This window comes from Coenobita brevimanus, chromosome 109 (assembly GCF_032717465.1).
Source record: "Coenobita brevimanus isolate Jiangsu-jjx chromosome 109, ASM3271746v2, whole genome shotgun sequence".
Lineage (NCBI taxonomy): Eukaryota > Metazoa > Arthropoda > Malacostraca > Decapoda > Coenobitidae > Coenobita > Coenobita brevimanus.
In genome coordinates this window covers 36,480,657-36,505,944 of record NC_137062.1, presented here as the reverse complement: position 1 = coordinate 36,505,944, position 25,288 = coordinate 36,480,657, and the positions used below count along the sequence as shown (strand labels likewise).

Below are 25,288 nucleotides of genomic sequence, written 5' to 3'. Positions count from 1 at the left end.
GAGAGAGAGAGAGAGTGCCAGGTACAAACCCTCTATAATCTTAAATCCAGTTCATAAAAGTTCGACTAGTAACCAAGGAGTAAGCGAGGGTCTATATATATATTTGAGAAAATTTAGGAACAAACCAAAGAGGGCAAATTAATGAAAAAAGAAAAAGTCCAAGGATGACAAAGCTGAGTAATGCAAGGATTTCTGAAAGGCAAATGAGTAACGTGATATTTGCGGAACTGAGAGAGAGAGAGAGAGAGAGAGAGAGAATATATATATATACACACATATACATACATACATACATGCATAATTCATACACACACACACATATACATACATGCATGAATTCAAAAACACATACATACATTCCCACCATACATTCACTCATACACACACACACACACACACACACACACACACACACACACACACACACACACACACACATACACGTCAGACAAGGATAGGCCAGGGCAGTGCAGGGTACATCTCTCTCTCTCTCTAAGTAAGTCATTTGTTTCAAGAGTTGCAGTTCAGTATTTCCTGATGCATTCTTCCTTGTTCTAAATGAGCGAGGTCACTTTAATTACACCTGTCCTCTCTCTCTCTACCTACCTACCTGTATCTATCTATCTGTCTGTCTGCCTAAATTTGTTTCTTTCACTCCTCATCTCTCTCTCTCTCTCTACCTACCTACCTTCATCTATATATACCTATCTATGTATCTATATCATCCTAGAATTTGTTCCTATCACTCTACAGTACTCCTCTCTCTCTCTCTCTCTCTCTCATTTCCTTGACCATTTGTCTCTATTTTTTTCACACATACTGACCTTCGCTTACTCCTTGGTTACTATCCCAATCTTCATTAACGTGAACTGAGACTCTCGTGGGATTATTCTCCCTTCCCTCTCCTCTGCTCTCCCTTCCTTTCCTCCTCTCCTCTCCTTTCCTTTCCTATCCTCCTGTCTCCCTTCTTCCCCCCCCCTTTCCTTTCCTCCCTCACTCTTTCCTCTCCATCTCCCCTCTTTCCCCCCCCCTTTCCTTTCCTCTCTACACATCTCCCTTCCTTTTCTCTCCACACATTTCCTCCCTTTCCCCCTCCTCTTCATTCCTTCCCCTCTCCCCAATCTTTTCCTCCCTCTCCTCTCCATACCTTTCCTTCTCCTTCCCCTCTCCTCTCCATACCTTTCCTTCCTTCCCCTCTCCTCTCCATACCTTTCCTCCCTTCCCCTCTCCTTTCCTTTCCTTCCTTCCCCTCTCCATACTTTTCCTCCCTTCCCCTCTCCTCTCTTCCTTACCCTCACTCTGTACAAGGAGAGACGGGAAGTAACACTGACCTTTGAGACGCCTGCATACTTCTATCCTCTCTCCATTCCTTGCTCCATCAACCTACCCACCTGCCTTCTTATCCTTGCTTTTATCCACCTCTTTCTATCTTTCTCTCTCTAAGTATACCTATGTCTGGATATATTCGTTGAGTTTCAGTATGACTGGTTTGTAATTCACTATAAGTACACGAATTTATGCATAAGCTACATTGCCTAACCGGAACGAGGTTATGGCACACACACACACAATATCCAATCTCTCACACACACACACACACACACACACAATATCCGTTCTCTCTCTCACACAATACCCGTTTTCTCTCTCTCTCTCTCACACACACAATATCCGTTCTCTCTCTCTCTCTCACACACACACACACACACACAAAATATCCGTTCTCTCTCTCTCACACACAATATCCGTTCTCTCTCTCTCTCTCTCTCTCTCTCACACACACACACACAATATCCGTTCTCTCTCTCACACACACAATATCCGTTCTCTCTCTCTCTCTCACACACACACACACACAAAATATCCGTTCTCTCACACACAATATCCGTTCTCTCTCTCTCTCTCTCACACACACACACACAATATCCGTTCTCTCTCTCACACACACTACACAATACCCGTTCTCCCTCTCTCACACACACTACAACATAAAACAGCTTTCTCTTCACCAGTACGAGTATAATTACACGTAAACAGAAACTGGGTTTTGGCATTTAGCACAAAGAGAGAGAGAGAGAGAGAGAGAGAGAGAGAGAGAGAGAGAGAGAGAGACCCTTGGAAACAAACTTCACAAACCCCTTCACCATTCCACCATCCTTTAGGGGGCTTGGGAGTGAGTTCTGGGGCATTTATATAACGAGGCAGTGGAGCAGATGTTATATTGGTGCCACCACGTGAAGGCCTCTCTCCAGCACCTAGCTTAATCCTTTACTACTTCACTTTATTAAAACATGCCTCAAAGGGTTAAAAATCAATAAGCATTTCTATATTACACTTTCCTTCTTTCCCTCTACCATCCTCCTGATCCATCTGCACCCTCCCCCTCTTTAATACCTCCTACCTTTCCTGCATTCCTCATTCCCCTCCCTCTCAAACCATTTCCCTCCACTGTTTGTAACCTACCCCCTCCACCTATTTCTTCCCTCCTCCTCTATCTGCATCCCTCATTATCCCTTAACTCCCTCCCTGCATTCCTTCCTTCTCTACCTGCCCTTACCCCTAGTACCAGCTTCTCTACCACCCATTCTATTATCCTTACCTCCCGACTTTCCTCCTCCCTCACATTCTACTCTCCCTACCTCCTCCCTCACATTCTACTCTCCCTACCTCCTCCCTCACATTCTATACTCCCTACCTCCCTCCTACTCTCCATCCCTTCCTCCTACCTCACATCTACACTCCCTACCTTCCTCCTAACTCATTCTACACTCCCTACCATCTCCAACCTCACATTCTACACTCCCCTACCTTCCCACCTGACATTCTACTCTCCTTACCTCTCTCTCCCTTCCTGCATCCTTGTCAGTATTTCTTGGAACTGATGGGTGCCTGGTAGTCTAGTGGGTCAAGGTTTTCCAATCAGGTGGGGTCCCTCAATGATATACAACAGTGGGGTGGTTGGAAAGGCCTGTCACTCTTGCTTTGAATCCTGGGACTAGCCTAACTCCAAGCTCCTACACTCCTGACAAGACAGAAAAAGATTGGTTGATAAAACAGCCACACTATCCACCTCTACTACACTACACTACCCAGCTCTACAAACCCCTACTTCCCCCCTAACCCCTAACAGGAAGATGGGGGACAGCCTGCAGTCCATTGGGTTCACATCCAGATAAGCCTGTGTAATCAAAGACTACTCTTACACCTTACACCCCAAGCTCCTCCACTCCTGACGACAGAAAAAAGATTGATTGGGAATTTGCAACTACAGTACATTACCCAGCTCTACAAACACCTCTCACTTTCCCCCTATCCCCCAAGAAGAGCATGGTCAATTAACAACTTCAGCCTGCAGTCCACTGGGCCTGTATATGCAATGACAACTATTACACTTTCCTAGTCTGGAAAATTTATCAGGTCAGCGATAGCCCACATCCTAAGCGGAAAAGGCGGGTTCTTAGCACCTCTCACTTTATTTTGCCTGTTACACCTTAGCATTCCCTTGTGTTATGTCACTTTACCAAAGCTTACACCCATAACACAGTATACAAGAGAATATAGACCTGTAATAACCAAAATAGATTAAGGAAGACATGTTACATTCTAGGCAAAGAGAGTTCTTACCACTTTCTTACCAATTTATTTTGAATATTACACTTTACCATTCTCTTGTATACTGTTTTAATATTGCCTGCATCAGTAGTAAACAAAGACACCAAGACTGTGCAGAATAGGAAAGGTGTTGTAATATCTCCAATGCAACTTTAAATACACCTGGCCAGAACTGAAAGGTATACTGGCTTCCCATAGCATGTTTAGTCTCATCTGAAAAAAATCTGTACTGTAATCCCTTTTCAGCTTAGATGATGGCCAAGTGTAGTTAGATTGGAGGGCAAATCTGACTAGAAATCAAGGATACTCTTCCCTGTGTCAAATCCTCCCTGACAAGGAATAATAACCCCTTTTTCCAGCTTGTTACAGCCAGTAGTCAGATTAGTGCTGATCTGACTAGTAACCAAGGAGGCTCATTCCTACCTTCACAATTAATCAACTGAATTTCATGCAACCAAAGCTCAATATTCCTGCCATAAATGGCCCAGTTCCATCAGATAAAAACAAAGTGGCCACAGCACCAGACACCAACAATCCATGTGGCTTCGATGCACTTGACAGGTTGACGATGATTGGCTGAATGTGTGTCCGAATAACTTATTTACCAACCCAAATTTCTCCCTCAGGTATATGTTTTGTCAATTAATAATGCTAATGAGTAAAAAGATGATGAAGTAATGTTGCATTCAGCCAATCATCACCAACCTGTCCAGTGCATCTTTGCCTAGATAAAAAAAAAAAAAAAAATGAGTACTGTATGTCAAGAAGATAAATTAATGAACTGGAAATTACAGAGGATGGGGAAGTGAAAACAATAAAGGTAAAGCAATTAAAATGGGTTACACACAAGCTAAAAATCCAGCCGAAGACAAAGAAGGTAGGAAATTAGGAGACTGAAATATCATACAGTAAAGGAGCGTTGTGGTGTGGATGTGGATGTGATAGGAAGCGTTATGAGGAACACACTGAGGTGGTTTGGCCATGTGGAGAGGATGGAGGGTGAAAGACTGACGAAGAGAGTGTATGTGAGTGAGGTGGAGGGGGGAAGAGGAAGGGGGAGGCCGAGGATGAGATGGAGGGATGGGGTGGAGAGGTATATGAGAGAGGGGGGTGTGAGTTGGGAGCAGGGCAGTGAAATGGCGGGGGACAGGGCGACTTGGAGGCGATTTGTTTGTGGCCACCCCAAACGGGATTGAGGCGTCTGGCAATAGATAGATAGATAGTGATACATCTGATGTGGCCAAGTAAACTACAAGCAAGGAGACAGGGAAGTACTATTGCTGAGTGAAGTAAAACCAGGCAGTGGAGCCAACAAGTTAAATCTGTGCATCCACATGAAGGCATCCCTGTCTAGCACCGATATTAAATGTTACGGCACGATTAATACATGGGTATTGTGCAATAAAGACAAACTAAGATAGAGAAAATGAAAGGAATTGAGAGAATTACAGAAAACACCAAAAAATAATAAACAGAATAAAATAAACAAGCTATAAGGTATGGGATTCAGGTAAACAGAGACAGGTTCAAAATAAACCAATATCAACTTCGATGAACAAGTTGATGCACCTTACGAGTCATGGGCAAACTTATGCATTCCAACAATACAGCAAGACAATGATGTTAAGTCTCACACACACACACACACTATACAAACAAGTCCAAACACTGTACTAATCTGTGCTGAGGGGACAAATTCTACATTATCAGTGTGAACCCTGCATGATGTTCCACCCCCCACAACTATTCGTTCTTCATAATTTCGAACACTTTTACATCAAGCATGAAGCAACGACAATGTCAGCGGTTTTCACACCAGCAAACAGTCACTCACAAAACACACAGGATACGAGGGCACAACTAACTGCCCACCCCAAACCCAATATATACACAGGGGTTTTTGTCATTATAAGACACAGGTATAATAAAATCAATCTACAGTACAGTAGTGGTTGTATTTATTTGAGAGGAATGAACCTGGAGCTGTGGGTGGCACCGATACCTGGCCTACCGTGCTTCACAGGCTTGTATGTGATGGAGAACTCTGCCAGGTAGTGTCCAATCATCTCCGGCTGTGGACAAGGAAAATATTATACGCTCTTCACTTTAACTTGGTCTAAATTTTCTCCAGCTGTAGACAAAAAAGGAAAAGGAAAATATTATACTTTCTTCCCTTTAACTTGGTCTGAAATTACTATCATATACTGAATGCTGAGTTGTACCAATAGAATAACATTAGAACACTGTATCAGGCATCATATTATCTCATGCTGTAGACAAGAGAGAGCATCAATTAGGACACAAAGCCATATTCATTGTGGTTCTTGAGTTTTTCCAACCACCTCTCTTTACAATACTTTTATTTAATCTATCTATCTATTGCCAGACGCCTCAATCCCGTTTGGGGTGGCCACAAACAAATCGCCTCCAAGTCGCCCTGTCCCCCGCCATTTCACTGCCCTGCTCCCAACTCACACCCCCCTCTCTCATATACCTCTCCACCCCATCCCTCCATCTCATTTAATCTACCTTCTAAATCTAAAGGCACACCAGTTTTCCTACAGCTGTCAAAAGAATGGCAAACTGTGTTCTTGAGGAGCATAAGGCAATTGTATATAAGAACAAACACCCAATAACCTCAAGGATTGATCTATGAGCTTGCAATATGGCTAAATCATTGTGCACTTAGCCAATCTGCCACTCAAATGAAAAACAGTGATGCAACTAACTCACACTATACTTTTTCACTTAACCTGACTGCCTTACAACTGCAATCTCTCCATCTTTAACACTAAGCTGTAACAAAAATCCCTTTTCTGTCCAACTCTTTAATGCAAGAGTTAACCGTTACTCCCAGTCTTTCATTTATGCAACAGGTCAGCTCTGGAACTGTCTCCCTCTATCTGTATTTCCTGCTGCCTATGATCTCCAGTCTTTCAAACGCAGTGTGTCCAGGCATCTCAAAATGATCGGATCTTGAATTTGGCTCTCTATTGTATTTTGTTTTTCTCTTGGAGGGAACTGTTACTGCAGGCTCATGGCCTTTGGTTCCTTCTTCCTCGCATTAAAAAAAAAAAAAAAAAAAAAAAAAAAAAAAAAAAAACTGCCTTACAACTGCAATCTCTCCATCTTTAACACTAAGCTGTAACAAAAGATTACCAGACCACAGTGCTAAAATCATAATACAATGCTATGGAAAGGATGTCAGGCTGTAGTACTGTCCTAGTCTACCACTGATAAATGACAATTAAGCTGGAAAAGGAATAACATCTGGGCCAAGTTAAGGTGAAGGTACTATAAATATGAGAGAGGAGGATTTAGAAACAAAAAGATAAAGAAGAAAAGGAGAAACATCAAGAAAGTGCCCTGTGAAATGGTCCACATAATCACACCATCATCCTGACTACATTTCAACCTAACAATGGGTGTGTGGTAAAGTCCAGAAACAGAAGGGCTACAGGAAGGATGTAGTCATAGTATTGCCTTTCTGCCAATGAGCTACCCAAAACAAGCTGCAAAGGGACAAAGACCAGGGCAAAGTTAGCGTAAAAACAACTTCAGCGGTGAGTGGTCTCAAAACAGGTATCTATAGTCAAATGCCTTAGTCCCAGAAGGGGTGACTACAAACAAATCGCCCCCATGTCGTCCCGCCCCCTGTCATTTTACTGTCCTCCCCCCAGCTTACATCCCCCTCTCTCATATACACCTCAACTTCATCCCTCCAACTTAATGCAGTGCAAACATAACAACAACAAAACTCTCTCACCTTGACCTCCACCTGGTTGAAGGTCTTGCCATTATACACTCCAACCATGGACCCCACCATCTCTGGCACAATAATCATGTCTCTCAGGTGAGTCTTTACTACAGCAGGCTTCTCCAGGGCGGGACACTCCTTCTTGGCCTTACGCAGCCTCTTCAGAAGGGCCATGTGTTTGCGCTTCAGCCCGCGCTGGAATCGTCTACGCTGGCGACAGGCAAAGAGCTCCACCAACTGCTCACTGTGAAGGAAATTGGAAAATTAGAATCTTAACCCTTATGGGACGGTTCTATGACAGAAGCAGGGAGTAAGTCTGGTTTGCACACTGTTAATTTATACACCAGGGAAAGTCTATACCCTTATAATGCCTTGTGTGGTGATGAACACCAGGTGTGTGGTGCCAGAGGCAGGAAAATAAATAAATAGACAATACATAAATAAATAAACCAGAATAAACAAATAACAATACCCATACGACACAGCATCTAAACAGGGGCAACAATGGCTGATCCCAAAAAAGAAATGTCACCCCATACCAAATTTTACCATCCTTATTCTGATATATGATCTATTAAGTAGCTATGCATGATAAAAATAAAAAATAGTGAGATCTGTTAATTCTCCAGAAAGTGATTAATAAAGGGAATAAGGAGAGACTGAAGTGTAGAAAGAAATCAATCCCTCTAGCGTATGGGCCCGCCATCTCTACAATTTTATTCAGCGTAGAACAGACTAAAACTAGCAAGATTACTCTGTCTTACTGAACCCCTCCAGTACCAATCGCCTTTCTAAGTTGAAATAAAACTGTTTAGCAGCAGTACGAACAAAAGATTAGGAGAAATACACTGAGGTGGTTTGGACATGTGGAGAGGATGGAGAATGAAAGACTGACTAAGAGGGTGTATGTAGGTGAGGTGGAGGGAGGGAGAGGGAGGGGTAGACCGAGGATGAGGTGGAGGGATGGAGTTGAGAGGTATATGAGGGAGGGGGGGATGAGTTGGGGGGAGGGGAGTCAAATGGTGGGTGACAGAGTGACTTGGAGGCGTTTTGTCTGCGGCCACCCTTTACGGGATTAGGGCGTCAGGCTATAGATAGATAGATAGATAGACGAACAAACCACCATACAGGGTGAAGCTCGTATCTGGACACAAGAGGGGGGTAATATCTGGCTTTAGTGATTTCCTCGATAATTCCTTTTGCTTTTGATTTCCATCGATAAGTCTTATTCCTTTTTAAAAATCTTGCTGTACATTGTGTTTAGCTCAATAGCCATATGAACTGGAAGGCTTACATAAACTCTTAGTACACTATTCTATCCTGTTATGTCTCTCATGTTATTAGCCTTCCAATTCTGTATAAAGATCACCCACACTATTACAGTAAACGATAACACAAATAACACAATAACGAAATAAGAGAAGCCAAGTTAATCACAAATGGAAAAATTAAGTCAGAACCATGCTTTGAAAATCACACCTCGTAAAACTACAGCGGGTGGAAACGGATAAATGCTCTAATCTTGTTTACTAGTTTTTCATCTTAATCTGGCCCACCTTTATCTTTTTGCAGCTTAGCAGGTACCGTAAATATTCAGTTTCATGCAGTCAAGGTTATTTCTCTTTATTCATGCATTTATTTATTCACTATTCCCAAAGCATCAACAAGTGGGTTAGCGGAGGATTAGTGCCCCTCCACGTAAAATAACTTAGCGGAGGATTAGTGCCCCTCCACGTAAAAATAACTAACTCATTGACAAACAGCCACCCCTTAAGGGATTATGGAGTCTGGCTATTGATAGATAGATTTATTTTAATCTAACCTACCCTCTTCCTCACCTATCTAATCTTTCATTCCCTAACCTAACAAAGGGGTGTGACCTCGAAATTGCGATTATTCAATTTCACATAATTAACCATACAGAAAGACAATACAGTACTATGGCTCTTGCACTTTCCATACACTTTGTGACTAGCATACATTCGAGCATTATATATTGTTACAACTAATTTCAAGATGGCAATTGGGAGACGTTAAAATGGAAATGGGTAATGCTCAACCCACCACCTACCATTGGGCTACTTTTCAACACTAATCAGTAATAAATGACATGAGAAAAACACTGGGGGGGGGAATCGTAAAAAATATTGCAACCTGAAAAAGTCAAACCACCTGGACAACTGGTTCTAAAAATGTTGCTGTTATAGGTTCATCCCTGAAGTGAACCCAGTGGACTGCAGGCCTAGGATGCCCTTTGCAACCCACCATCTTCCTCTCGGGGGATAGGAAGGTAGTAACAGGCCGTTTATATGCCCAAACAATGCCGTTCTCTGAGGCTATATTGATGCCACTCGGTATACTGTTCCACTCCAAACCAAATCACTTACTTGTTCATGTCCAGGAGTTGGTCAAGGTCCACCCCACGGTAGGTGAACTTCCTGAAGGTGCGCTTTTTACGCTGTTCCTGTCCTGCCTGAGCCTGTGGGGAAAAATATCACTCGGTAAACCCCAACCCCTACCCTTGCACCACCGCACACCTCCTGTACCTCTCAATATTCATTACTATATAAAATTCCGCACTTCATTTACATGTCCAAACACTATGGCATCACAATATATACTTTTCACATCCACATGGAGTCTGAAAAACAGGATGAAGAAGGATAAAGCCAATAAATCCTCAGCATCACTTACGTCAGCCATGGTGGTTTGTTGTGAAGGACTGGAGAGGATGATGTTCGTTTGTTTCTCCCAGGAATGAAAATTTTACAGGACAAATAGTTATAATACCATGCCAATCATATAATATTTCTCCCCTGGTATAAAGATTGATTGTTATTTTTCCTTAAGGGTAGGTAAGCGATGAACAAAAGAACTAAAAAAGAACGGATGCCTGGGGTGAGTCTGAAACGGCTGCAAATAGTAATAATAAACATAATTTCAACATGGAAGTATTATTACTCCATTGAACAAGCCGTGACACTATGAAATAAAGGAAAAAAAACACGTATATAGCCTTCAATACCTGAAATTCCAAATCCGAATTGAAACATCACCGGATATGCAAGGATTCAATAACAAAAACGGCAACACGTAAACAAGCAAGCATGGCGGGCAGGGGATATCGCAAAGGCATCTCTATTATCGTCAACCATTTGCCTCCTGATATGAGGAGGCGGGAGATAGAGGACTATTTCAGCCAGGTTGGGCCAGTTAAAAGATGCCACATGGTTAGAGATAAAAGTAAGTCACTGAAACGCCATACTTTTTAAGAGTTTGAGATTGGATCTGGTTGACGTTCCACAGTTATCCTATTTTTGCTTGATTTTTGCCTGGAAATTTAATGTATAATAAAGCTAGGAAGGGGAACTTAATGATTTCTTAATATATATTTGCTGTAATCCATGTGAAATCTCATATATCGTTATTAGTGCCATATGTTCTGTGGTCACCCTTCAGCACGAGGCCCCACCAAATAAACATATATAGAGGCAGACAGATGGATAGACAGGAAGAAAAAAAAAAAGACGCAGATAGATGGACAGACTGACAGAGTATGAGATAGGCAGGAAGAGAGGCAGACAGATGGACAAACAGGCAGAGAGAGGCAGACAGATAGACAGAGAGGCAGACAGATGAACAAATAGGCAGAGAGAGAGAGGCAGACTGATGGGTAGTGAGAGAGGCAAACAGATGGATAGACAGGCAGAGTGAGAGAGGGAGGCTAAGACAGAGAAACAGAAGGTAAATGTAGGATGCTTGTTTAACTCCTTGTCCTTTCCAAATGGCACATTATAAAGGCAAATACACCATTTCTTGTAACCAAAATAACTCTTGCATTCTGGTACTTCTAATGCTAAATTTTATACAGCTGCAAGAGCTACATGACCCTCAGAGTTTTAATACAATCTCTCTCTCTCTCTCTCTTTTAGATGGAGAGCCAAAAGGACTGGCATACATCATATTCCACGAAGATAAATACGCAGTGGAGGCCGTCAAAAGGCTGAGCAGCTGCATGATAAATGGGAAACACGTGACGGTGAAATTCTCTAACAGGAAGTACAATAAGATGCTTGACAACCCATCGGCCATTAAAAGCGAAGATGGTGAGGAGAGATTGGGTCATGGGAGTCTGGGAATTGGTGATTATGGGCTGGATTATGGACCAACAGACACCGGAGATGATGTTGACGATTATAGAGATGATGGTGAAGAGAGGAGTGAACAAAATTATAAAGAAGGTAATGAAGAGGATTATAGGAGAGAACACAAGAAATTTAGACCAACTAATGGAAAATGGAAGAGAGAAATAGAGCAGGATGATGGAGGAATTAAAAAAGAGAAACCAAATCCCAGGAGAAACAGGGACGGAAGAATTATCATCCGAAACTTGTCTTTTAAGGTAAGAAATATTACAGGATGGTTAAAGTTTTCATAATGGCTTCTATCTATCTATCTATCTATTGAAATATATAAATTAATAAATAAAATGTAAGTTGCAAGCCCTCATATTTAATTGCTATATTTACATACCATATATAGTGTAGTATAATACACTGTATGATTGTGTGGTCATGTATGTATGTGTTCTGTATATATTTGTGAGAGAAAGAGTCCACATTCCAACACTCCTTGCCTTTTTCATACAACTGTTTCTATAAATCAAATGGCTCTCTATGTATATACAGTAACAATGTTTTATTATAGGCAATTTTTCTGCATCATTAGAAGTTAAGGATCCATTCCAAAATATATATATCCCAATAGTAATCAGTATTTTCTGTAGCTACCACAGTCAGTGTATATTTTAACATTAATGTATTTAGCATTAATCTGTTTCCTCTACATTGCAGGCAGATGAGAAAGTGGTGGAAGAGCATTTTGCACCCCATGGCAAGATCACAGAAGTTTCCATTCTTCGCAAGAGTGACGGGAAGATGGTGGGATGTGCCTTTGTCCAATACACCAAGAGATCTGAGGCTCTGCAAGCCATCCAGGAGTGCAATATGAAACCATTGCTGGGTGAGTTGGTATATATTTAGTGCAGTACCGGTATTTTTATACCTGAACGTGAGAAGTGTGAATATCAGGGGTAGGGTTGTGAGAGGCGGCCTGAAAAAGACCTGGGACGAAGTCTTAAAGTGTGACCCCAGGGATAAAGTACTGAATAGAGAGGCTGCCAGAGATTGAGCAACATAGAGAGCCACCATTAAGTGACCAAGGCTGATGCATGCAAGCACGTTTGAGCCCTTATAAATGATATAATATGATTACTTTTATACCTGATATGTGGAAAGCATGGGAAATGAGAGACTGAGTTGGAGAGTGCATATACAGTGAATGAGTTGTAGGGAATGAAGGGGAGAGGCAAAGGATGAGGTGGAGAGGTTTATGAGTGAAGATGGTGAATTGGAGGGAGAGCAGCATGATGGTGGATAGTGACATGGGAGCAGATAGTCTGTGTGTAGAATGACAGATAGATAGATAAATAGATAGGTACTGTAGACCACAACAACAAAAAAGACTGAATTGTCTTTGTTTTAATTTACAGGCCGACCAGTGGCAGTTGATTTATGCGTCCCTAAGGAGAAATTCGCCCCTAAAGAAGTAAAAGTGGAGGTGAAGAAGGAAGATGGTGATGTTAAGGTGGAGGAAGTGGTGGTGAAAGGTGATGGTGATGTGAAGATGTTTAATGATATTCCCATTGACTATAAAGATGTTAAGATCAAGGAGGAAAAAATGAGTGATAGCGATGATGATGATGATGATGATGATGATGCAAAAGTCAAGAGGGAAGGAATGAGTAGCAGTGATGATGATGATGATGATGCAAAAGTCAAGAGGGAAGGAATGAAGAGCGATGACGATGATGATAGTGGGGTGGAAGACGAAAGTGACGATGAAGATGATGAGCCAGGCGCCCAGAAAGACACGAAACGCCAGCACACGAAAGACGCAAGCAGGGACGTGGCGGAGGGAAGGACGCTCTTCATCAAAAATCTTTCATTCGATGCCACAGAGGACGAAATACGGGGGATCTTGGAGAAGTTTGGGGCCCTGAAGTACGTTTTGCTGTGCATTGACCGGCTGACTGAACATCCAAGAGGAACTGCATTTGCTCAGTTTATGGTAAGATGGTAAGGCAGCAAATGGCAAACACTCCTCTGCCTCTTTCCTTTCTCTCAAATATCTCTTCTTCCTCATTCTTCCCTCCCTTTTTCTACACCTCTCTGACTCTCTCAGACTCTTACTTTTCAATCTCGTCTTCTTTATTCTTCTCTCTTTTCTTCCATACATCTCTTTTTCTCAGACACTTAGCATCCTCTACCTTCTCTTTCGCTAATATCCTGCTCTACTCTCTCTTGTACACCACATAAGGTCTGCCTCTATCAACACTGCCCTCAGTGTAACTTCAGATATGATGATGAGAAATATGAGGAGGAGGAGGAGGAAGCAGAAGAAGAAGAAGAAGAAGAAATAGTAGAAGAAGAGGAGGAGGAGGAGGAGGAATATTATTATGATGGTGATGATGACTGAGGAGGAGGAGGAGGAATATTATGATGATGAGAAATATGATGATGATGACGTTTTTCCAGACACGTGAGTCAGCGGATGAATGCCTGGCAGCTGAGAGTGACGCCGGCCGCAAACCCGAGTTCATTCTCCACGGCCGACCAATGCACATCATGCGAGCCATCAGCCGCAACCAGCTGACACAACAACAAAACCAGAAGAAGGAGAAGACCAGCAAGGATAAGAGGAACCTTTACCTGGCTAGAGAAGGATGTGAGTATGACAGAGTAATTAAGGGATTAGGTTGGTCTTCAGGTCTGATTAGTGTCCATATCTTGTATCGGTCTATCTTTATCTATCTATCCATCTATAGCCTGACGCCCTAATCCCGCAAAAGGTGGCCACAGACAAAATGCCTCCAAGTCGCTCTGTCACCCACCATTTGACTACCCTCCCTCATATATCGGTACCTGTCTAAAATCTGTCCCATACTACCGTGGAGCCTGACTGTTGGTGTTTCCTTCACTCTCTCATGTACAGAGTTCCAACAACTGCATTAACCACCCTCTGATTGAAAAAGCCTTGACTCACTTCCAGCTTACTAATTTTTTCTATTTATGTATGACCAGATACTCTTAATCCCATGACAGGTGGCCAGAAACAAATTGCCTCCATATCACCCTATCCTTTGCTGTCAGGCTGCCCCCCCTCTCCTCCCATTGTGCCTAGGGTGCTTTAAAAGGTTTAGGAATTTTTCAAGGTTAATAAAGGGGCAACCACAGTTCAACCAATGGGCTTCACCACATTGACCTGATAGGTAATGGACAGAATGCAAGTACCAGCAAAATTCCCCCCATAAAAAGAGTGGACACTAGTAGGTGAAACATGATGATAATGATGATGGTGAAGATGTTGATGTTGATGATGATAGTAATGATGCTGAGAATGGTGATGATGATGATGTTAGTAATGATGCTGACAGTGGTGATGATGATGATGCTAGTCAGGTGAACCACATCAACCTTTGCAGTTGTTCGTGAGGGCACACAGGCAGCGGAGGGAGTATCCAAGCCTGACCTTCAACTGCGCATGCAACGGGAGCAGGTCAAGAGGCGCATGTTGCAGAATCTCCACATCTTTGTCTCCCCCACCAGGCTGTGCGTCCACAACCTTCCCTTGCATGTGGATGATAATAAACTCTATGCCATTTTCAAGAAGCATTCGCCAGCTGGAGCCAAAATTACAGAGGTTAGTAGATGCACTGAGGATTCTGGGAGCATGAGTGTTGAGTGAATGAATGTGTGGCCCAATTTATGCCTTCATACAGGTACTATGTTTTCTCTAATTCTGGATCCTACCTCACCCTATCATGAGATGGGGAAAAAACAGTGATGATGATGATTATGGTGGTGGTTGTGTTTGTGGTGACAGTGATGATGATGATAATGGTTGTGATAATGATAATGATTGTGGAGGTGGTGGTGGTGTTTATGATGGTTGTGATGATGATGTGCATTCACCCCCTTCTCCCCAGGCACGCGTGATGCGAAACCTAAAGGACTTGGATGAGAAGGGACACGCGCGTAGTAAAGGTTACGGCTTCGTGACTTTTACCTCACATGAACATGCCCTCACAGCTCTGAGAACCATCAACAACAACCCTGATATCTTCACTGTTAAGAAGGTAAGTGGAAAATACAGCAGGTTAGCATAATAGGTTCCTTGGTTGAGAGGAAGGATGGGACTGGAGTGTATTGGTGTTGTGATGAGAAGGGGTAGATTGAGATGGTTTGGACATGTGGAGAGGATGGGGGAGGACAGTTGGGTGTGGAGGGTGAGAGGTGTGAACACTAGGGGTAGGGTCGCGAGAGGCAGACCGAAAAAAGACCTGGGATGAGGTCATAGAGTGTGGCCTTAGGGATAAGGGACTTCAGTGGGGAGGCTGCCAGAGATCAAGCAACATGGAGAGTCAGCATTAGGTGACAATGGCTGACAAAGATCCGTAACCCCATTCAGTTCAGTTGGTGGCCAGGTGTAGTCAGACTAGTGGGTTGATTTGACAATATCCTTTTTACTCTGACTTGGCCTAAAATTGCCATGATGGTTGTGATGATTGATGGTGATGATGCTGATAAAATAATTCTCACCTGTTTTCAGAGACCAATTGTGGAATTTTCCCTGGAGAATCGAGCAGTTTTGAATGCAAGGAAGAAAAGGATGGAGAAAAGCAAAGAAAAAAATCCCCTATGGAATAAACAACAAGAACCCGAGACTAAAGGTAGAGTAGTGTATTGATGATGGATTATTATTATTATTATTATTATTATTATTATTATTATTATTGTTATTCTAGATCTTACCTCACCCTAGTAAGGGAAAGGAGATTTGAATGATGTTGAATTAAGTAACCATACTAAATATAGTCCCCCCATTCCAGCCACCAGTCCTGTGAAGTCAAACGAGAACCATCCGAGCTTTGTGGGAACCAAATCAGACCCTTCCAACAAGACCCTACCCACCAATATCGGCCCAAAGGTAAAATTCTTCATGTTTTATCCCTTCCTCTATGATAATGTGTGCTGTAAAAAAATCAGCAGTCCACCATCCTCCTTTTGGGGGGGATGGCGAGGGAGTTGAAGGATGTTGGTATAGGTGGGTAGGTCTGCCGTCCAGGTACTGTACCTTTATATCAGTTTCATCACATGAAGGCTTCCCTCCTCTCCAACACCCCCCCTAGGGTTTGCATTGAGGGAGGCAGTAGGTGACCCTGGCTGGGGCAAGCATGTTGGAGACTTTATGATACGACATGATATGATATGATTCCATCCCCCAGCTCACTGTATAATATCTCTAACCCTGAAACTCCTCTCTACCAGCAGAAAACCAAAGGCAAGATCACACGCCAGCAGTACAGGAAGGAGCAGCGTATCCGAGCCATGGGTGGGAAGAAGAGGCGGCGAGGACAGGGAAATCCCACTGAGAAGGCCTCACCAGAGAAGAAGGCCAGGTAGGCTGTCTGATTGTTGTTGTGGCCCTTGGCTTGTGGTGATGTGAATCTGGTGGACTGCTGACTGAAATAGCAAGTCCACCATCCTCCTTTCAGGGGATATGGGGATGGGGAGTTAAGGGACTTTGCATGTTAACCTAATGGACTGCATGAAGTTGCCCTTGTTTAGTCCACTATCTTCTTTTCAGGGGATAAGGAGGGATTTGAGGGACATTTGGTATCACCTTGCTTGCAGTCACCTGGATGTATCAGTACCATAGCATGAAGACCTCTCCCTCTCCATAACACTTATCTTAAATTGTTGTTAGCAGTCACTCTACCTTAGTTACCAATAGAGTATTTTAAGTGCATTTGTAAAGAAATGTAAAAATATATGCACAGATGGTTAGGCCTGTGAGGTAAGCGAGGATTATGAAGGTTTGAATGGCGAATGAATATCGCGTCTTTAACTGGCCATACTTTTGATAATTTCTTCCTGTATTGTGATTCCAAATTCATTTTTTTCTGGAGAATGATAATAGTAATTTCTTTTGCCCTCACAGGATAGAAGAACCGGGTACAACTGAAAAGAAAAGAACTGGGAAGAAGAAAACGAAAAGCCTCAAATTAAAACAGCGAATACAGGCAGACAGGAAGGAGCAGAAGGCATTTGACATGATGGTTCAGAATTATAAGCAGAAAATTGCCAAGGCCGGTAAAGCAACTAACGCCAAGAAGTGGTATGAGGATTAGATGGTATGTTTGTGGTGGCCTAGTGGGATAAGACTGTTTGATGTGATGGTGCAAAATATAAACAGAAATTTGCAGAAGCCAGTAAAGTGACAAGTCATATGGATTAAGGCTGTGTATCTGTGGTGGCCCAGTGGGTTAAGGCTCTCCTACTGGATGTAACACCTGAGGGTTCACAAATGAGGAGTGGTCGGGGTGTTTTCCTTAATCCTGTTCAACTGGTCACTTGCCTGTTTGGTTTAAGTAGTCTAGCCCAGTGTCCTTATATGTCAAAGGAATGGTTGGAGTTTACAGGTGACCTAATGGCAGGGCTGAGTGAGGCAGTTCTGATGGACACAATAAAGGATTTGATGATGTGAGGATGGATATATATACATGTTATGGACTATGGTACCCTAGTCTAAGACCCATACAAAATATGATTGTTATTTATTAGTTATCTAACTTTGGTATACTGTATATACTGATGTACAAATATAAATGAGTCATGATCCCTTGTGACAAGTGGAAAGGTTGGCTGGGAGAGAGAAACAAGTCAGAGCTTGAAGTCTTATTTTCTCAAACATTTTGGGTTCTGTGTAGCCTGAAACTTAGGAGAAAATAAAGAATTCAAGCTGTAACCTGCCTCTCTCTCACCCAACCAGAAATACATATGGGATTGGTGTGATTTGGAGGGAGGGTAGCTTGGTGATGATGGAAAGGGTGGTATGGAGGCAAGTTTTTTGTGGCCACCCATTCCAAAGTTAAAGTGTCTGACTACAGATTGGCAGATAGATGGACAAAGCTCAGTGTTAAATATTACTGTAATAAAAACATAAACTTATTATATTATGATGTTTTATTTTCCCTCGAACTGTGTGTGAACAGACTAGTCAGTACATTTGCCTGGAAAAAGGTTCCCTAGCACCTCTTCTTTACTAATTCATTTCTATATATCCCACTGACTCCCAGGGCTGCTGTGTGTGGGTGTTGTGGGAAGGGTACTTCATATCATATTGTTTTCAAAGGCTCCAAAATGCTTGCATGCAGCAGCCTTGGTCACCTAATGGTGGCTTTCCATGCTGTTTGATCACTAGCAGCCTCCCTATTTACTCCCCTATCCCTGAGGCCATGCTGTATGACCTCATCCCAGGTCTTTTTTGGTCTCTCTCTCACAACCCTATCCCTGACATTCACTTTTCTCACCTTCTGCACCCAACTGTCACTCTCCATCCTCTCTGCATGGCCAAACCACCTCATTCTACCCCCTCCTCATTACAACACGAAATGATCTACTGTTTAAACATACACTACAGTTCTTTCACACTAACGTGGCCCAGATTTTTGTCCTGCAGCTTATTCACGTACCTCAGCAGCAGAAAAAGATGATGCTATAACTCTACAACCTTCCCATAGCACTCCTTTGTGACTAGCATAATTTTCTATTGACCTATTGTTACAACTTTGCATTCAAGATGGAAAGGGGGCAATTTTAGGCCAAGTTGAAGTAAAAAGGGTATAGAACTTGCACTCAAACACTGAAATATGCATACCACATCACTATACACACACACACACACACACACACACACAATCGTACTATTCGTACAATGAAATACACTACTCAGACAGGGTGCTATTTCAACATTACCTTCCAATCTGTATCACTCCACATCAGATGCAGGACTCGATCTTATCTTCAGGAGGGTGACAGCCAGAATTCCCCCCATGCTGATGTATGAGTGGGCTAGGTGTGTGTCTGTAGGGAGAGTGATGCATGTGAGTGTGGTGTTATGAGTGATTTGTTTTTTGTGTTAGAGGGTGTGCTAGGAGTCAGAGGTGGATATGAGGGCATGTATACATATATATGAAGGCATACTATCATCATCATCAATATCATCACCATTATCACCACCACCATCACCATCCCCACAATCATCATCATCATCATCATCCCCACAACCATCATCATCATCATCATCAAAAACTTCCCAACAACCTTAAATATAAACATCAGGGCTACACATACATCACATGCATTCCTCTGAAAACATGTTATTATTATTCTTCTTCATTACACTTATTGCACAGTTTGTTGTATGGGTAGTAAACACATCAAATCACAAATGCACATAGAAAATACAGAACTACATACACAGTGGCTTATCCTCAATCCAGCAGACTTTGGCACTAAATAAAAGCCTGTGAATAGCACTCGTGTGTTGCAGGTACAGCTCAGTCTCTCCACGTAACTCCAAATACTCCTCTCAAACAACTCCTTCATCAAATAATACTCAATATCAGCTTGAGTAACTTATTTAATATTTCTCACATGTTTCCTCAGATGCCTTATATATCATCTAAGGAGAGAGAGAGAGGAAAAAAAAAAAAAATTATCTCTACACAATGCAAACACTGGACATGTTGGTTCAGAAAGAGACAAAGGTTAGAGCCTGAATTCTTTCCTTTCTCTTTACTTTACTGGAGAAAATACAGATGTCAATCTCTATCCAGTCTCCCTCCCACCCAACATACCACTTCTCGCAATGGATCATCTACAATACAAACAGTGCTGCAATCCAAACGCCACTGATAATAAAACAGAAAACCAGGACTTAAATCGCATCTCTAAATAATGGACGCCGTACTACAGAACACGACTTACGTAAAAAATATAAAAACAAAAACAAACTCCATCCATCAAAATCTCTCTCTCTCTCTCTCATTTTATTAGGAAAACTGTGTCTGACTGTGATCACAATTCTCTCCCTCTCTCTTTCTCCTTCTCTCTCTTTTAGAATTAACTGGCCTCACATTTAACCACAAATGCCACATTTAAGCTGTTTGTCCTGTAACCTACCTTTCCTATTATTCCTGCTGCCTCCAGGTCATCTTATCGTTGCTTAGGATTGACTTTCTGAACAGGAGGGGTCAGTTCTAGCCTCCACTGACCCTTCCACCTCCAGACACCCATCCTTGGGTGAATAAAACATCCGAAGGCAACACAAACTGAATGACTGACAAGACAATGGACTCGAGGGGTTATTCACTAGCAACTAACCAGCTTTATTCATTCTGTACTTCATTGTAAGGATATTATAGCTTGCTAGATTAAGGCTACTCCACTGTACTACATCCTGTTATGTACAAAAACACTTTAACAGGTAGTACTGTACTCTTTTCACTTTAACTTGGCCCAGACCTTTGTCCTTTTGTAGCTTTTGTAATGAAGCTCAGTGACCAGGACAATACTGTGGCTCTTTATCCTCTTCACAGCACTTCTTCATGACTAGCATTACATTATAATATTAATCTAGTGTTACAACCAAACATTCAAGGTGGAGAGATGGTAATTCTAGGCCAAGTTAGCATAAAAAGAGTATAGTATGTGTTTCAACCCCAGGCTCATAAAATAGTGAACTCAGTGGACTGCAGGCCAAATGCTCCCCTTCTCTACACTCCACCATCCTTTCAGGGGGATGAGGAGGGAGGGGAGGGGCATCTGTACAACCAGGCAGTGGAGCTGCCTGGGTATATCAGTGCCACCACATGTAGGCATCAGTCCCCAGCACCACAGGACAATAAACTGGCATAATACAAGACTTCATTGCTAATTACAAACCTGGATTTAACGCATTCAATTCTGTGATGTGTTTCTTTTTTCTGTTTTTTTCCTTTTCTTTTTTCTTTTTCCAACTTCCATGTGATTTTACTCAACTTATGAAGAGTTTAATAATCTACCTACCCATCTATCTATAGCCAGTTGCCAAAATGGGACGAATATCTCGGCCTAGTCAAGGTGAATGAACAAAACCTCCAGTGAAGGTAGAAACAGCCTTGAATAATGAGAGTTAGTACTTGTTGTATTCCCAGGCTGATCTGAATGTGAAATTGGTGGACTGCAGGCTCAAGTTATAGCTTTTTTACTCTAGCTTGTCCAAAAGTGGCCATCTCTCCATCTTGAATACTTTACAGCAACAGATTAACACTAAAATATGACGCTAGTCATGAAGAAGTGCTATGTGAAGGATGCAGAGCTGGTGTATTATCTTACTCCGCCACTGAGCTATGTGAAATAAGCTGCAAAAAGGTGAAAATCTTAGCCAGGTTAGAGTAAAAGGAGTATATCTTTGTCCTGCAGCCCACCATCCTCCTTCTGGGGGATAGGGAGGTAGATTTGTACACCCAGGCAGCTCCCCAGTTTGGTTCTATCAGTGCCACCACATGAAGGCAGCCCTCTCCACCGGCCTTACACATCTAATACTGCTTAACTATTAGCACCTTCAAAGCCTCTGTAGTAATTCATCACCATCATCATTACTGTCACCATCATCATCACCACTACTGTCATCACCATCATTACTGTCACCATCATCATCACCATTACTGTCATCACCATCATTACTGTCATCACCATCATCACCATTACTGTCATCACCATCATTACTGTCATCACCATCATCACCATTACTGTCATCACCATCATTACTGTCACCATCATCATCACCATTACTGTCATCACCATCATTACTGTCATCACCATCATCACCATTACTGTCATCACCATCATTACTGTCACCATCATCATCACCATTACTGTCATCACCATCATTACTGTCACCATCATCATCACCACTACTGTCATCACCATCATTACTGTCACCATCATCATCACCACTACTGTCATCACCATCATTACTGTCACCATCATCATCACCATTACTGTCATCACCATCATTACTGTCATCACCATCATCACCATTACTGTCACCATCATCATCACCATTACTGTCACCATCATCATCACCATTACTGTCATCACCATCATTACTGTCACCATCATCATCACCACTACTGTCATCACCATCATTACTGTCACCATCATCATCACCACTACTGTCATCACCATCATTACTGTCACCATCATCATCACCATTACTGTCATCACCATCATTACTGTCACCATCATCATCACCACTACTGTCATCACCATCATTACTGTCACCATCATCATCACCATTACTGTCATCACCATCATTACTGTCACCATCATCATCACCACTACTGTCATCACCATCATTACTGTCACCATCATCATCACCATTACTGTCATCACCATCATTACTGTCATCACCATCATTACTTTCATCACCATCATTAGTCATCATCATCATCATCATCACCATTATCATCCCCACCTTTTTTCCCAGCCAAAGATGGGATGCAACATCAAAGTCATTATTGTTAACACCATCATCATCATCATCATCATCCCTGCCTCTTTTCCCAGCTAAGGATGGGATACATCATCACCATCACCATCATCATCACCAACCGTACCTCAATTCCCAGCTATGGGCTGGGGCACAACAATCCACAGACATTCACCGGCAATAACACATAAACACAACAGATATCCAACGCCAATCACGCATAAACACAACAACATTACCAATTATGACCTAAAACAAATAAGGAACCATTGACGAGTGCTAAGGGTAACTGCAACTGCCTTCTCTCGCTCACCTGTGTTTGTGTTAAGTCTATAAGGAGCACTTCAATTACTGACACACACACACACACACACACACACACACACACACACACACACAGACGGAATCCTCTCAGCTCCCCATCTCTCTTTCATACCATCTCCTGGAAATTTTATATAACTTAAAAAAGACTTGTTATACTGATGGGATAAGATAAGGGGTAGGGTTCCAAGAGGCAGAGCAAAAAAGACCTGAGACGAGGTTACAGAGTGTGACCTCGGGGATAAGGCTGCCAGAGATCGAGCACCGTGGAGAGGCATCATTAGGTGACCAAGGCCGACGCATGCAATGAGGTTGGAGCGTTTATAAATGAAATGCATAAACGAAACAAAACATAAACATTAATGAAGGCCATATCTAACCCCTCTAGTCTGAAATCTCTCCCCCAAACTGAAATAAGTCTGAAAGAATAGTCACAGAAGTAGTAGTTGTATTCCTTGGTCAAAGTGAGTGTGAACCCAGTGGACTGCAGGCTAACAAATACCCTTCTACTGCAGTCCACCATCATCCATTTAGGGGATACGAAGGAGGAGGACACTGTATAACCAGGCAGAGGAGCTGCTGGCATATATCAGTGCCACCACATGAAGGCATCCCTCTACCACCAAGGAGGGGTCAATGGTGGCTATATATAATCCCTCCAGTTTGAAAAAGTCTCCCCAAAGCTGAAAAAAATGAAAATAAAAGGTGTTTGAAAGTGGTTTTTAAAAATTACGATAAAGGAAAGATTAATGTGAAAATTCCTGCTTTATTTTATAGCAAAGCAAAGACTAACAGAATATTCATGTCCTTGTATTTTGTTCCTGCTTTCTCATGTAATCTTATTCAGCTCTGGGGAGACTTAGAAGAGAAGGGGTTAGATACAGACTTACACACACACACACACACACAAACCTTCAAACACAAATCCCCCCCACCCCCACACAAACATACATTAACCAAACACACACACACACACACACACACACACACACACACACACACAGGCTACAATTTCACACATTTTTCAAACTACAGAGGTTAGATACAGCCTTCAATAACTCTTTCAAAACACAAGGGCTTCTCAGAATCACCTAATATTATCTGGAGGTGCCAAGAAATAACACACAGGAAGCATCATTACCCTGTAAATGCCCATATAGGAAATAAACTGTATCTTATGAGTAAATAATGGCTGCAAGAGAAGGGTATATGACTTGGGGGCTTATGTGGGTTGGCAGGGATATGGGGGGTGCTTGGGTGGGTTGGCAGGGGTAAAGGAGGTGCTTGGGTGGGTTGGCAGGGGTAAAGGGGGTGCTTGGGTGGGTTGGTAGAGGTAAACGGGGTGCTTGGGTGGGTTGGCAGGGGTAAGGGGAGTGCTTGGGTGGGTTGGCAGGGGTAAAGGGGGTGCTTGGGTGGGTTGGCAGGGGTAAAGGAGGTGCTTGGGTGGGTTGGCAGGGGTAAAGGGGGTGCTTGGGTGGGTTGGCAGGGGTAAAGGAGGTGCTTGGGTGGGTTGGCAGGGGTAAAGGAGGTGCTTGGGTGGGTTGGCAGGGGTAAAGGAGGTGCTTGGGTGGGTTGGCAGGGGTAAAGGGGGTGCTTGGGTGGGTTGGCAGGGGTAAACGGGGTGCTTGGGTGGGTTGGCAGGGGTAAAGGAGGTGCGTGGGTGGGTTGGCAGGGGTAAGGGGGGTGCGTGGGTGGGTTGGCAGGGGTAAAGAGGGTGCTTGGGTGGGTTGGCAGGGGTAAAAGGGGTGCTTGGGTGGGTTGGCAGGGGTAAAGGAGGTGCTTGGGTGGGTTGGCAGGGGTAAGGAAGGTCACTAAACAAGTCTTCCTTTCCTCTAACATTTGGGGCAACACAAAACCCATCTTCAGGGAGACTGTAGCCCAAAGCATAAGATAAAACAAAGACCTCAAACCCTAACCTGTCTCTCTACCACCCATCGCCAAACAAACCGATGTTAAAGTTGCAAACACTCTGATTTTATTCATCCATCCATGCATCACCCAATCCTATGTCGCCCCATGAGGAGTGTACGAAGCAGGGGGAAAAAAAATCAATAAAAATCATGGACACTAGACTTCACTCACCCCAGAAGACACTTTCCAAATTACAGAAGTTCGATACAGCCTTGTGTAACCTTTAATACACAAGGCCTTTTCAAA

General features: G+C 42.8%; 2 protein-coding genes across 3 annotated transcripts; one reads left to right on the top strand and one right to left on the bottom strand.

Moving 5' to 3' along the window:
• Positions 1-5,553: 5,553 nt before the first annotated feature.
• Positions 5,554-10,108, bottom strand: RpS15 (ribosomal protein S15). Its single transcript, XM_080285977.1, has 4 exons — positions 10,064-10,108; positions 9,757-9,848; positions 7,379-7,613; positions 5,554-5,684 (listed from the first exon to the last, which is right to left on the bottom strand). Exons 1-4 carry the CDS (start codon positions 10,070-10,072, stop codon positions 5,571-5,573), a joined length of 450 nt encoding a protein of 149 aa, XP_080142103.1. The 5' UTR covers positions 10,073-10,108; the 3' UTR covers positions 5,554-5,570.
• Positions 10,109-10,477: 369 nt separating this feature from the next.
• Positions 10,478-18,397, top strand: LOC145417165 (RNA-binding protein 28). Of its 2 annotated transcripts, none has more exons than XM_080285943.1 (11): positions 10,478-10,612; positions 11,302-11,771; positions 12,223-12,391; positions 12,921-13,498; positions 13,966-14,155; positions 14,913-15,130; positions 15,417-15,566; positions 16,040-16,160; positions 16,320-16,417; positions 16,762-16,889; positions 17,432-18,397. In XM_080285943.1, the coding sequence occupies exons 1-11, from the start codon at positions 10,537-10,539 to the stop codon at positions 17,619-17,621; spliced, it is 2,388 nt and encodes a 795-aa protein (XP_080142069.1). In that variant the 5' UTR covers positions 10,478-10,536; the 3' UTR covers positions 17,622-18,397. The 2 variants fall into 2 exon arrangements, with proteins under 2 accessions (XP_080142069.1, XP_080142068.1); XM_080285942.1 differs by having other exon boundaries at positions 16,759-16,889.
• The last annotated feature ends 6,891 nt before the right edge of the window (positions 18,398-25,288 follow it).

Coding starts and splice junctions, on each gene's coding strand:
- RpS15 (XM_080285977.1), bottom strand. Junction 7,614..9,756: donor CAACTCCTGGACATGAACAA/GTAAGTGATTTG, acceptor TTTCCTTCACAG/TGAGCAGTTGGTGGAGCTCT. Junction 5,685..7,378: donor TCAACCAGGTGGAGGTCAAG/GTGAGAGAGTTT, acceptor CCTTGTCCACAG/CCGGAGATGATTGGACACTA.
- LOC145417165 (XM_080285942.1), top strand. CDS start 10,537: ATGAGGAGGCGGGAGATAGAGGACTATTTCAGCCAGGTTGGGCCAGTT. Junction 11,772..12,222: donor TCCGAAACTTGTCTTTTAAG/GTAAGAAATATT, acceptor TCTACATTGCAG/GCAGATGAGAAAGTGGTGGA. Junction 14,156..14,912: donor TTACCTGGCTAGAGAAGGAT/GTGAGTATGACA, acceptor CAACCTTTGCAG/TTGTTCGTGAGGGCACACAG.